The sequence below is a fragment of the Epinephelus lanceolatus genome, chromosome 3 (assembly GCF_041903045.1).
Source record: "Epinephelus lanceolatus isolate andai-2023 chromosome 3, ASM4190304v1, whole genome shotgun sequence".
NCBI classification, from domain to species: Eukaryota; Metazoa; Chordata; class Actinopteri; order Perciformes; family Serranidae; genus Epinephelus; species Epinephelus lanceolatus.
The window spans coordinates 29,516,677-29,529,799 of record NC_135736.1 but is presented as its reverse complement, the minus strand read 5'-3'; the positions used below and the strand labels follow the sequence as shown (position 1 = coordinate 29,529,799).

Genomic DNA, 13,123 nt, shown 5'->3' with positions numbered 1-13,123 from the left:
ACGCTTTCTCCTCGCGGTCCGCTAAGATGCCAGGCATCGTGTTAGCGTCTTGTTGTATTGCTGTGTGAGTACTTTTAGCGTTTTAAAAACGTCTTTATAATAATATGTGTTGTTGTATTTACTTGCTTGTATCACATTTACGTGCTCGCAGTATAGTGAAGTGTATGGTTGAACCGAGTGTAAAACTTTCTTCAGGGCGCTGCTGTCGGCCGAGCAGTCGCACTGAAGGGGAGGTAGCCGGTATGCACGAGCCAGGGTTTCGCAGGTATTTTGATTATTGTTGAACTTTTGTTTTTCTTTATTTCTGTATGACATTTGTGATATTGTGACATGAGGTTAATGCTGTGTGGTTCCTTTTGATTGCACAGTGTGAAGCCAGTTGCCAGACCCAGGTCCTGAGTTGCTTTTTGGAGGTGTTTATGAGTGCACCGTAGCGAGGTGAGTGTGCACCTTTTTGTTGCGATGTATTTAATATGTAAATTATGTCATCTCTTTTTGTTTATTATAATTGACTGTATAACTTACTGTATGCTCGTTTGTCTGCAACAAGATACATTATGTGGGTTTAAAAGGGAACTTTTTGTTTGTGTTGACAGTGACCGTCGAGCCAGTAATCTGCTCCAGTCCACTGTATGTGTTTCATTTTGAGCTTAGTTGCCCTGTGAGCCTTATAGTGCTAGTACGGTAGTGTTTGTCATTTGTGGAATAAGGTCCAGTTTATCTCCTTTCTTCAAATTTCTATTTTTGTATTGTGTCAAAAAAAACTCCTTTTATATATATTTTTATATATATATATATATATATATATATATATATATATATATATATATATATATATATATATATATATATATATAAAATGGTAATAAAGATTATTTTTATATAACTAAGGGATTGACTGCTGGTCATTAAGAAGTATGACTCTTAAGTGATCTTATCACAAGGTTACATAAGTGCACTGTGTACAGCCACCACATTTATAATTACCATCAGGCACAGTCATAAAATCATGGGAGAGCGCAGGACTATATCTGCTTTAACCAGACTGTATCTCAGGTTAGCGGGGCGTTTAAAAACTAGTCTGGGGGCACCAGTAAAAATTGTATTTAATTTGGAGTCTGACTCAACAATGTAACGTTTCTTAATAGTGACCCAAGTGGGGAGTATTTTGTACAGCACAAGGGACTCACCATATTAGTGGTTTTATTTTTAGCCTTGGACTGAAGACTTTCAGCCTGCATCATATGATCAAACCTGCCCCTGGCCGCACTCACCCATTCCTTTTTATGCCCCCGGTTTAAAAATCTGTTAGATAAATCAGTGGCTTGTGTAAGATAGGAGGAGTCCTGGCTGCAGATCCTGCAGACCATAAATCAATTTATAAGGATAATAACCAAATCCACACTGACTTGTTCCGCAAGCCCACGGACCGCAACACTATGCTTAGGGGTGACAGCTACCCACAAGCTCTTAAAAAAAGTTTACCGATCAGTCAGTTGCAGGATGTGTTTTGGATGTGAGCACAACCCTTCTTCTTTGTCTAAAAAACTGATTGTAGACATTATAAAATTAGACTTAATGGCAGTACCGCAGGTGTACCTAAAAAGTGGCCACTGAGTGCATCAGCTGCTTAAACTTAAGAACTTCAAAATAAATAAATAAATATAAAAAAATGAAATAAATAAAAAACAAAAAAACATATCTGTGTTGAAATCAGGAGGACACCTACTTATCCTTACCTCTGAGCAGCTGGTGCCTGCAATGAGCAGTCCCCAGAGGTTGCATTGAATTTACATTGTGATGCGTTCAGGCTCTATTCAGTAAAAATCAGTAGGTGAATTATAACGTCCTCATGATGTGTTCAGTGCCATCTTGTAAAATGTAGCATTTGGAGAGAAACTTGAATAAAGACAGCTGTTTGAGGGAGAAATTTGTTGATGATTTCACAGCACTTTAAAATAGATTTTAGAGAGGGAATTATGACATATCATATATAATAAAAGGCCTTTTGCTTATATTAATGAAATATGTTTTTCATGTGAGAAGTTTATGTTAAAGGTTGCTTTATAAATGTGTATTATTGAATCTGTGCTCATTCAAAGGTAATGTAATGGCGTTAAAACTGTTTGTTTTTTCTTTTCTTGCTTTTATAGTGTAGATTTCTGTCTTTCCCTGGCACAAAAGAAGAATAAATGATGAAAAAAACAACAACAACACAGATATAATATCATTGATATCAGCTATTGGTGATATGTATGTATGTATGTATATATGTATTGTAGGTGCCAGTTATTGTTATTGTAGTATTTTGTATTAAGTTTCTTTGCATGCCATATTTGGTCACTTACGAGGATGTGTCACGTGGTGTTGGTGGTACGTCAGCAGCGATAGTAGTAAAATCAGCCGTTCTTCACCGGGCGGCTTTTATGAATGAACTGAGAGGGTGAGGGGGGAAGTCTCACTTTTGCTGACCGCTTTGATCGCTTTGATGTCTTTGATCACTCAACACTAGCAAAAGGAATTGTTTTTAGACTTTGGGAAGTTGTTTCACATTTGTTTAATTAGCAATAAATATGCAAAACGCAACATCTTTGGAGCGAAGATTTATTGACATGCCAGCGCGTCCGGCAAGTAAAGTTTTTCCCCTACTTAGCCTCTTGGCGACTATATTTTTGCTTTTGGATAGTCGCTCAAAAACAAGATGAATTGAGTTGAATTGGAGCTGCGAGGGACTCATCAAGCCACGTTTTGGACGCGGAGCAAATGGATGGAAATTGAATGATTGATTCCAGCCAGGAAGCCTCACATCGCATCAGCCGGGCAACATCGCATGGTGATCAGAGCGGTATGTAACCTGTTTTAGTTCTGCTGTTATGTTGGTCTGTTGGAAACAGTTTGAACTGGTTGCTGCCGAATTGAAATTTGCGTGTTGTCTCGGTGTGTTGATTGTTACGATGAGAGGTTGATGCAATGTTTGGAGTGGACTGTGGCAAGTCAGTGGTTTGCTGCGCAGCGCTGGATTTCATGAAGTTATGAGCGACTTCTGTGGCTGTTGATATTGCTGGTTTTGCATCGGATTCTCTTCGTGATCATTTTTCTGTGCATGCAAAATGAGTGCTACAAATGCTGGTTCAATTGTTGGCAAACCTGAGGAGAAAAGAAAAATAATTCTCACGGAAAAGGCCATGATGAATAAAATTGAATCAATTCAAAAGGAGCGTAAAAGGAAAGTGGATGAAATAAAACGTCTGATTTTGTCTCTCAAAGAGCTCATGAGGGATGAAAAAAATGTTTCACTGGTCAAATCTCAGCTTGATGTCTTGATGCAATTATCCGTTGATGCTACTGCTTTACGTGAATCTCTGATACTGTTAATTCCCACTGATGAACAACAAAAACAAAATGAATGGTTTTCAAAGGTCAATAAACATAAGGAAGGATGCATTAAGGATGTTGAAGCATGGTTTAAAATAACCAACGTACCTCCAAATAAACCCTTGTCGGAAACTCACATGTCTGGAAGGTCACAGCAGCAGGAGGCCTCAGCAGTGGAAAAGGAAGCACAGTGGGATGTGGGAAATGGAAAAGAGCTTCAGTTTCACCAAAATCCTCATAATGATGATCATGATGAAATAACGCCATTTGACAGCATTTCAAATAAAGGCAGCGTGAAACATGGCACAAGGTCTAATGTCTCATCTACTGCATCTGCACGCCTCAGAGCTGAGGCTGAAATGGCTGCTTTACTGGCTCGGCAAAGGTTGTTCAAGGAAAAACATGCTCTTGAAGAGCAAATAAGGAAACGAAAAGAACAGCTTCAACTTGAAGCAGAAATAGCTGCATCCATGGCAAAAGTAAATGTTTTGAGAACTGCTGGATCGAGCAGCTTTCTTCTTCTAAGAAACTGGATGGCATGGAGTCTTATTTTGAGAAGGGACTTAATATCCATGCAGAGCCTTTTGTACCAAGTGAAGATGAAATGGATGGAAGAGGACCGTGCATATTTGGAGGTGCAAAGGCAAAACAATTTGAAGAAGCTGTCAGGACCCAGCAGGGGTCCTCAATGCCAATAAAACCACAGATCACAGCTCAAATTATGCAGCGTCCCCAGTGTCTCATCTGAAAAACAAGAATGCACCCCTTTCTAGGAACAGTAGTAAACATAACATGATGTCTATTATGGAAGAACAAAATGAAATAACATCAATGCTGGTGCATCAACAAAGTCTAGCATCATTGCCAAAAAGGGACATTCAGATCTTTGATGGCAATCCACTGCAATATCATGCTTTCATGCAGTCATTTGAACAAACAATAGAACTGAAGACCAACAATGGGAGTGACTGCCTTCACTACCTAGAGCAATACACCAGGGGGCAGCCAGCCAACAGTTAGTCAGAAGCTGTCAACATATGACTGATGGAAATGGATATGCCACAGCAAAGGCTTTGCTTCATGAGCATTTTGGAAATGATCATGTAATAGCATCAGCTTACATGAATAAAATATTTTAAATCAGAGGATGCAAAGGCTTTACAAGCATACAGTTTGTTCTTACGTGGATGTTGTAATGCCATGAAGGATGTATATAACCTGTGTGATTTGAATACATCAGCAAATATGCTCACTGTGATCAAGAAGCTACCATACAAGCTAAGGGACAAGTGGCGTACTACAGCTTGTGACATACAGGAAAGGGGTCGGCGCAGAGCCATGTTTGTTGATATTGTAAACTTCATTGAGCGTCAAGTGAAGATTGCTATGGACCCTGTATTTGGAGACATACAGGATGCTCCAACACTGGCGGCAGTCAAGGAAGGCGGCAGAACAAAATCCATGCCTCGTTCGAAGGTTAGGGGGAGCAGTTTTGGCACGACTGTTACAACAGTTAAAAAAAGGGCTCCACCAGATAACAAAGGGGATGGATCTGAGAAGGCTTGCCTCTACTGTAAATGCTGTGGACACACATTGGAGTCGTGCACTCTATTGGAGAGGAAAGCTCACAGTGAAAAGATGAATTTCCTGAAAACTCCCTGGGAGGAAAACAAGGATTCTTTTGCGCACCATGGGCCAAGAGAAAGTTGTTGACAGTGGTATTGCATCTTATTTGGAAATTGCTGGATTGGACAGTGATGTGTATTGTGAAATACCAAAGCTCTTCATACAACATGAGATGCCTGTCGACAGAAGTAACATCCCACAACAGCAGGACTTGGGAAAATGGCCTCATTTGAAACATCTCTGCTTGCCAGAAATAGATGCAGATGTGGAGATTCTGATAGGCACAAATGTCCCCAGTGCTTTGGAGCCCCTGGAGGTTATTAGGAGTGTGGATGGAGGGCCATTTGCTGTCAAGACGATGCTGGGTTGGACAGTAAATGGACCACTGGGTGGATGCACTGATAGTCCCGGGTGCCAGTCAGCAGTTACCATCAATAGAATTGCAGCCATCACACTTGACGAGCTCTGGAATAAACAGTTTAAAGGTGATAGCTACAAGTTTAATTCCTCCCCGCCACTAGGTGTTGCACTCACACTCGCCCGCTCTCGCTCCAACCTTGAATTCTACTGGTTGCCAGGTTAGCCAAATACCCGGACAGAGAACAACAGAGATGTCAAGCGAGGAGTCTTTCGTGGTAACGTTTATTAATTATTAAATCATAAATCCTTTCTTGTGTGCCCTATAACACTTTTACACACTGTAACAATCTCCTTGTAAAACATGTGTAGATCACTAACTAAACAGCTGACTGTCGTTATATGATGGCGAATGCTCGTGATTGAACCTGTTATTTCTATAATTATGATCGTTTATTCATTTTCAGACGTTTTAGTTACGTTAGCCTAAGAAAGCTCATGTTAGCTAACTACTTATTGTCCAGCCTGAAGGAAATCCATCCAGCTCTAGTGAGGGCAGCCCAGGTGTAGGGAGAGGCAGGAGAGGCCAGGGGGCTGGTGCCGGTGGAAAAGTAAGGCAGACACTGGTTCCTACTATATAAACATCAACACCAGTCATACTAATCTGGCTGGTTCTATAACAGCGCCACACCCACCTGATTGTTTCCTGATAGATACACCTCTGTTGGTAGTGTAATAAATCCATGTGGCAATTTGTAACTACTATTATATAGCTTATATAGCTATATTAGGATTTGTATTAGATTCTACTTGTATTCCAGAGACAGAGAAGAGGCAGAGGTCAAGGTGGCAGAGGAGGTGGAAGAAGAGGAGGAAGAGGGCAAGGCAGAGGAAGGGGTAGAGGTGGTGCAAACAGGCAGGCAGAAGAAGATGGGGAGAGAGTCTTGGCGCTGCAAGAGGAGAGAAGGGTTCGGACAGAGGTTTGTATTTTTTGATGGTTTGGTCCTCAAAACCTCTACAGGCTCAAGTGGCCACAGTAAGGCGGCCTTTCTTGAAATTTGGCATAGAGGTTGAGTACAGTACTGAACCTCCATGCCAAATTTCCTATATATATTGTAATATAAAGTGGAGGAACATGTATGTTGGTCGCAGCTACTGTGAATTCACTTGTTCCTGTTCAATATAAGAACAACAATATTCACAATTGATTTGCATAGCACTTTATATTTTTTATTTATTATCATATTATATTGGACAATCTATCAATGGGCTATGGTTGTAATGAATCTCAATGTGCTATGGTTATGTTTTTTCAGGAGCTACTTGAGTCATTAACCCTGGAGGAGTACAGGGAGTTAGGCCGCCAACTCTTTGTCAGGGAGCCTGGTTTAATGTTTGACGCATTAATGATGTACCAGCAGCAGCATGGTGCTCCTCAACCTGCTGGGATGCCAGACGTGCCATGGTGCATATGTGGTAGGTGCAGGGACATGCCGACTGATCTGGAGAAGCTGTGCTGCGGCGAGGAACCAAACTACTGTGTGAGCCAGCTGCCTCACTTCTCCCTGTACTGCCTGGATGAAGACAACCTCAGGATTCACCGGCGGTACAGGGAGGACCTCCTGGTTGTGAGGCCAGCTAGAGAGCCTGGGGATGACAACCGGGAGTACCGTTACGCTGCCTACAGGCATTTTATCTTCTGGCAGCATGGTGCTCTGGGCCAGAGAAACCGGCTTGTCATCCCCAGTTGCTGCGTGTGTGCGATCAGGGACCGCTTCCCTGATCCTCATGGGCAATACACTGGTTTTGTTCCTGGCCGCTAAGCTCACTCTCCTGGTCACTGTGTCACTGCCTTGCCTGTCTTACTGTCACTCAGTGTTCACACTGAACCCCCTAGTTCCCTCCAAGCAACTTCATGTTCCATTTTTTTTGACTGTTCGTTATGGTTTGACACTAAAATATATATATATATAAAAATTGTAAAATGGTGGCAGTGTTATCATTTGTGCACATTCTATTTTCACTGAAGATGAAACAATGATTCAGTGTTGACAAATGTTAAGCATTGCATAAGGACTTAGGACTTTTGCCTTAGGACTTCACACATATCAGAATTGCGCACGTTTTCAAATAATAAACATATCAATACTCTTATGTAATGAAAAACGGCCAAATGTCAGGTCAAGTAAGTTCATTTTTATTTTGAATAGAAATTGGAATAATACAAATATCACATCATCATAATAAAAATCTTGACGGTCACCTTTGGACATTGTAATACTTTTGATGAATGGTTTTCAAAAAGAAGTGAAGGTGGGCTCAAGTTCTGCTCATTTGTACTGTTACTTTCCAGCAGGACAGCCAGCATCAACAATCTGTAATGACAATAAATGAGGATTAAATCAAACACTACAATATACCACACTAGCTGAGACCATAAGCTGCAGACTTAGCAACTATGTACAGTACAGGCCAAAAGTTTGGACACACCTTCTCATTCAATGTGTTTTTTTTATTTTCATGACTATTTACATTGTAGATTCTCACTGAAGGCATCAAAACTATGAATGAACACATGTGGAGTTATGTACTTAACAAAAAAAGGTGAAATAACTGAAAACATGTTTTATATTCTAGTTTCTTCAAAATAGCCACCCTTTGCTCTGATTACTGCTTTGCACACTCTTGGCATTCTCTCCATGAGCTTCAAGAGGTAGTCACCTGAAATGGTTTCCACTTCACAGGTGTGCCTTATCAGGGTTAATTAGTGGAATTTCTTGCTTTATCAATGGGGTTGGGACCATCAGTTGTGTTGTGCAGAAGTCAGGTTAATACACAGCCGACAGCCCTATTGGACAACTGTTAAAATTCATATTATGGCAAGAACCAATCAGCTAACTAAAGAAAAACGAGTGGCCATCATTACTTTAAGAAATGAAGGTCAGTCAGTCCGGAAAATTGCAAAAACTTTAAATGTGTCCCCAAGTGGAGTCGCAAAAACCATCAAGCGCTACAACGAAACTGGCACACATGAGGACCGACCCAGGAAAGGAAGACCAAGAGTCACCTCTGCTTCTGAGGATAAGTTCATCCGAGTCACCAGCCTCAGAAATCGCAAGTTAACAGCAGCTCAGATCAGAGACCAGATGAATGCCACACAGAGTTCTAGCAGCAGACCCATCTCTAGAACAACTGTTAAGAGGAGACTGCGCCAATCAGGCCTTCATGGTCAAATAGCTGCTAGGAAACCACTGCTAAGGAGAGGCAACAAGCAGAAGAGATTTGTTTGGGCCAAGAAACACAAGGAATGGACATTAGACCAGTGGAAATCTGTGCTTTGGTCTGATGAGTCCAAATTTGAGATCTTTGGTTCCAACCGCCGTGTCTTTGTGAGACGCAGAAAAGGTGAACGGATGGATTCCACATGCCTGGTTCCCACTGTGAAGCATGGAGGAGGAGGTGTGATGGTGTGGGGGTGTTTTCCTGGTGACACTGTTGGGGATTTATTCAAAATTGAAGGCACACTGAACCAGCATGGCTACCACAGCATCCTGCAGTGACATGCCATCCCATCCGGTTTGCGTTTAGTTGGACGATCATTTATTTTTCAGCAGGACAATGACCCCAAACACACCTCCAGGCTGTGTAAGGGCTATTTGACCAAGAAGGAGAGTGATGGAGTGCTGCGGCAGATGACCTGGCCTCCACAGTCACCGGACCTGAACCCAATCGAGATGGTTTGGGGTGAGCTGGACCGCAGAGTGAAGGCAAAGGGGCCAACAAGTGCTAAACACCTCTGGGAACTCCTTCAAGACTGTTGGAAAACCATTTCAGGTGACTACCTCTTGAAGCTCATGGAGAGAATGCCAAGAGTGTGCAAAGCAGTAATCAGAGCAAAGGGTGGCTATTTTGAAGAAACTAGAATATAAAACATGTTTTCAGTTATTTCACCTTTTTTTGTTAAGTACATAACTCCACATGTGTTCATTCATAGTTTTGATGCCTTCAGTGAGAATCTACAATGTAAATAGTCATGAAAATAAAGAAAACGCATTGAATGAGAAGGTGTGTCCAAACTTTTGGCCTGTACTGTATGTAACTAAATCTCCACTGTACAAGTGAAGTATTTGATACCATCCTTCTAAACACTCAGGAACAGACTTAAGCACTACCAAGGACCCACTATAAGGTTCTCAAAACGCAGCCCTGGGGTGCTCCTGTGTTAAAAGGAACCCCGACTAGTTAGACATGTAGGCCTCAAAAAGCCATAATTTTTCTATTGTACTAAAATATGTTGTTAGAAAGACATGAAATGTTGTCATTGCTTTAAAATTCTTAAATGTTTACAACGTATTTTTACCATAGGAGGCCGCCATTATTTTACTCGTGCAATGCATGCTGGGGTGATGATGTAGAATGGTTGTTCTTTTTGAGGGAGTGAGTTGTTTACCTGCTGGCTGCTGATACCTGATGCTATCACCAGAGAAAATGTCACATTGCGCTGCATTCGGATGTAATTTCCAGTCGAAAGGCAACAAGGGAACTGATGTAAGTTTACAGCCATGCATCCACCACGTAAACTGATGATATGCAGCATATCTAAAAGACCTGCAAACAGAAATTCCACATTCATTTACTCTCTTCACAACATATGACAATAGTTTCTGGTGTTTGATGTTTGGATTTAATGTTACCTATTGGTGACCCGGTTCCGATTCGGTAGTCCAGCACTCTCCCGGTCATGGAGACTGACGAGGGCAGCCCACAGCACGTCTCGTTAAGAAAAACTGCCCCGACGTTGTCGTGTGCTGTGATGCACGGGATATCTTCAACAATGATCAAACTCGTAAGCATCTTGTCAGTGTGTTTAGCTCTATCACTATTGAGCTCTTGAGTTTTTGTCTCCCTCCATTTGCTTCCGGGAACCAGAGGAGGCTGCAGCCAATTGGCCATCACTGCACATTTTTGTTTGGGTTTACAGTTTGGATGTGACAGCCCCATCCATGGCTCATTCTGTCCTTTCTCTTGGGTCTATGATGCATTAGAGTGCTGGAGGTTTGACTTCAGTTTGGTGGCTGCTCTGCAGGGCTTGATTATATGTCCCATAGTCCATGTCCCTTCTCTGGCTTCTCTACTGTGCAAGTGGACAGGGGACGCAAAGGCGAGTGGCAAAAACATGAGTGGGGGACTGATCCTGCATGTGAACAATAAATGGTGTCATCCTGGACATATCACTGTGAAGGACAAGATCTGCTGTCAGGATATTGAACTGTTGGCAGTCGGTCTTAGACCGTATTATGTACCACGGCATTTTTCACATGTTGTCGCCATTATTATTTACATTCCACCGCGGGGAGCAACTGCAGTGGAGTGTGACGTAATTTATGAAACTGTTGCTAGGATTCAGACCCAGCATCCGAGTGCATTCATTGCAATAACAGGGGAGTTTAACAACACTACTCTCTCCTCCTATCTGACTGGGTTTGTTCAGTATGTGGACTGTCCCACCAGGGAGGATAAGACACTAGATTTGATTTATGGAAATGCCAAGGATGCCTACAATGCCTCTGCCTTGTCACCTCTTGGCAGATCAGATCATAATCTAGTCTCTCTCCAGCCCACATACAAACCCTGTGTATTAAAGTTGCCTGTTACCACCCGCTCACTCAGGAAGTGGTCCCCAGAGACCAGTGAGTCTCTCAGGGACTGTTTTGAATGTACAGACTGGACTATACTACTGGAGTCACGGGACAACATGGACAGTAGAGTGGATATTCTAACAGACTATATAAACTTCTGTAGGGACACTGTGATGTCAGTTAAGACTGTGCACTGCTTCTCCAATAATAAACCCTGAGTTAACAATAATATCAAGCAAGAGTCACACAAAAATAATTGTTCAGTCATCTGCCCATCGCTACTCAGAAAACATTCAGATAGAAGTGCACCCTGTTGAATTGTCATGCTCATCATCGCTAGTCTGACCACATACACACACACACACACACGTACACACACACACACACACACACACACGTACACACACACACACGTCTATGTTCTTTTGAGAACCATGTTCTCTGAATCCTCTGTATGGACCACCACTTCCACTGGAGCTGGAATGGTGCAAAAAAAATGTTATCACCAGGTGGGAGTAGAGACTGAGAATATCACACAGACACACACTCACTCACACACACACACACGCACACACAAACAAACAGGCTGAATGTTTGATTTGAAAATTGATCTTTCCACATCTAGAAATTGCTTTGCACATTATGTCATCACACAGATTATTTTATGACCTGCTGATGATTTTTTTTCCCATGCGTGACTTTCTCAGTTAAAGCTTGGTGACATTTATTAAGTGTGTGAAGTGCGACAAAAGTAACTGTGAAGATTGTTTCAACAGAAAATAAAGGCTTATGGGAGGTCACATCTGACATGTAACATGTGAAAAGAAATAGAGAAAATATTGCACTAAGGATATTGCACTAAGGATGACTACGAGTCGTAGTCTACAACTACTCAGTTTTTCAAACATTCATACACAGTTGCACACTGAGGAGCAATTTTGGGTTCAGTATCTTGCCCAACAATATGAGCCAGGAATTGAACTATCGCCCTGCTGATTAGTGGATGACCCACTCTACCTCCTGAGCCACTGCCAATCATGGACAAGAGGATGATTTTAATGTTTAATGAAAAAGAAAAACATGTAGCATTAATGTTATAGTGCGGCTACAGTGAAGAGCCAGATATTATGAAATGCTCTCACATTTATTCTAATAAAAAGGAGTGGCAAACAGAACAGCTTTAAGCCTTGATTTTTAAGAGAACAAGAGTTCTACGATGAAGAATTTCCAAGAGGAAAATGTAAAATAAAAAAACAAACTTTTTACGACTGTTTTATTTTCCATGTGTTACTTGGTGAAATGCTTGTTTGTGAAGTGCTACAAGACTAACAGGGAAGATTGCTGCAACAGAAAATAAAGGTTTATGGGAAGTTACATCTGACAACATGTGACATGCAGAGGGATAGTACCAAACAGAGCATTTCTCTTGTTCTTCATTCTGTCTTGTCTTACCAAAATATTTAAAGTAAAAGTCTAAGTGGTGTGGCTGATACTGCACTGATGCATATGCTGTATGTTTGTGTTCCATGCTTGTCTATTGCTGCCCTCTCTCTGGTAAGACAGCAGGAGGCTCCGTCTGCAGTTTCCCAGCCCTAATGGTGAACACACATCCATCTCACTGGACAGCTGCAGAACAGAACTGAGCTTCAGCTGAATGAGAAGCATTACAACAGTCACTTGGGCACAAGCAGATGGGGCCGACAAGAGACTTTGTAAGCTTCCTGGACACGATGCATTCAGGTGTTTAAGGAATACACTGTTATGTTGAAATGCTTTGAATTGGGTGACTGTATTTGTAAAGATAATTCATTACATCCATCAGTAAAACAGTTAAAGGTCTGCTAACACCAAATGAACAGCACACAATTAGATGAAATGATTAATTAAACAACACAACAGACAGAGTACAGTCAAGCAAAACGTGTATTTGAGGAGTAAATATTCTCAGCCTAACTCAAACTGTCTTGACGTATAAGACAGAACACACTGTTCTGTTTATAGATCCATTGTAGCCCATTACTTAGCCATGATGTGTTCATTCTTTATGTGGTCTATGGTAGGCCATTGGTATAATTTCTCGTATGTTTTATAGTAATAAATAATCCAGTGTCTCTGAAACTTTCTGC

The 13,123-nt window shown here is 41.5% G+C and overlaps 1 protein-coding gene across 1 annotated transcript; it reads left to right on the top strand.

The window, feature by feature from the left end:
* The first annotated feature begins 374 nt into the window (after nucleotides 1-374).
* On the top strand, nucleotides 375-7,881 carry LOC144462468 (P2X purinoceptor 7-like). The gene is made up of 3 exons (XM_078166240.1): nucleotides 375-438; nucleotides 6,182-6,338; nucleotides 6,675-7,881. The coding sequence occupies exon 3, from the start codon at nucleotides 6,750-6,752 to the stop codon at nucleotides 7,179-7,181; it is 432 nt and encodes a 143-aa protein (XP_078022366.1). The 5' UTR covers nucleotides 375-438; nucleotides 6,182-6,338; nucleotides 6,675-6,749; the 3' UTR covers nucleotides 7,182-7,881.
* The last annotated feature ends 5,242 nt before the right edge of the window (nucleotides 7,882-13,123 follow it).

Excerpts from the sequence above, each read along its gene's own strand:
- LOC144462468 (XM_078166240.1), top strand. The coding sequence starts at position 6,750 with ATGTTTGACGCATTAATGATGTACCAGCAGCAGCATGGTGCTCCTCAA.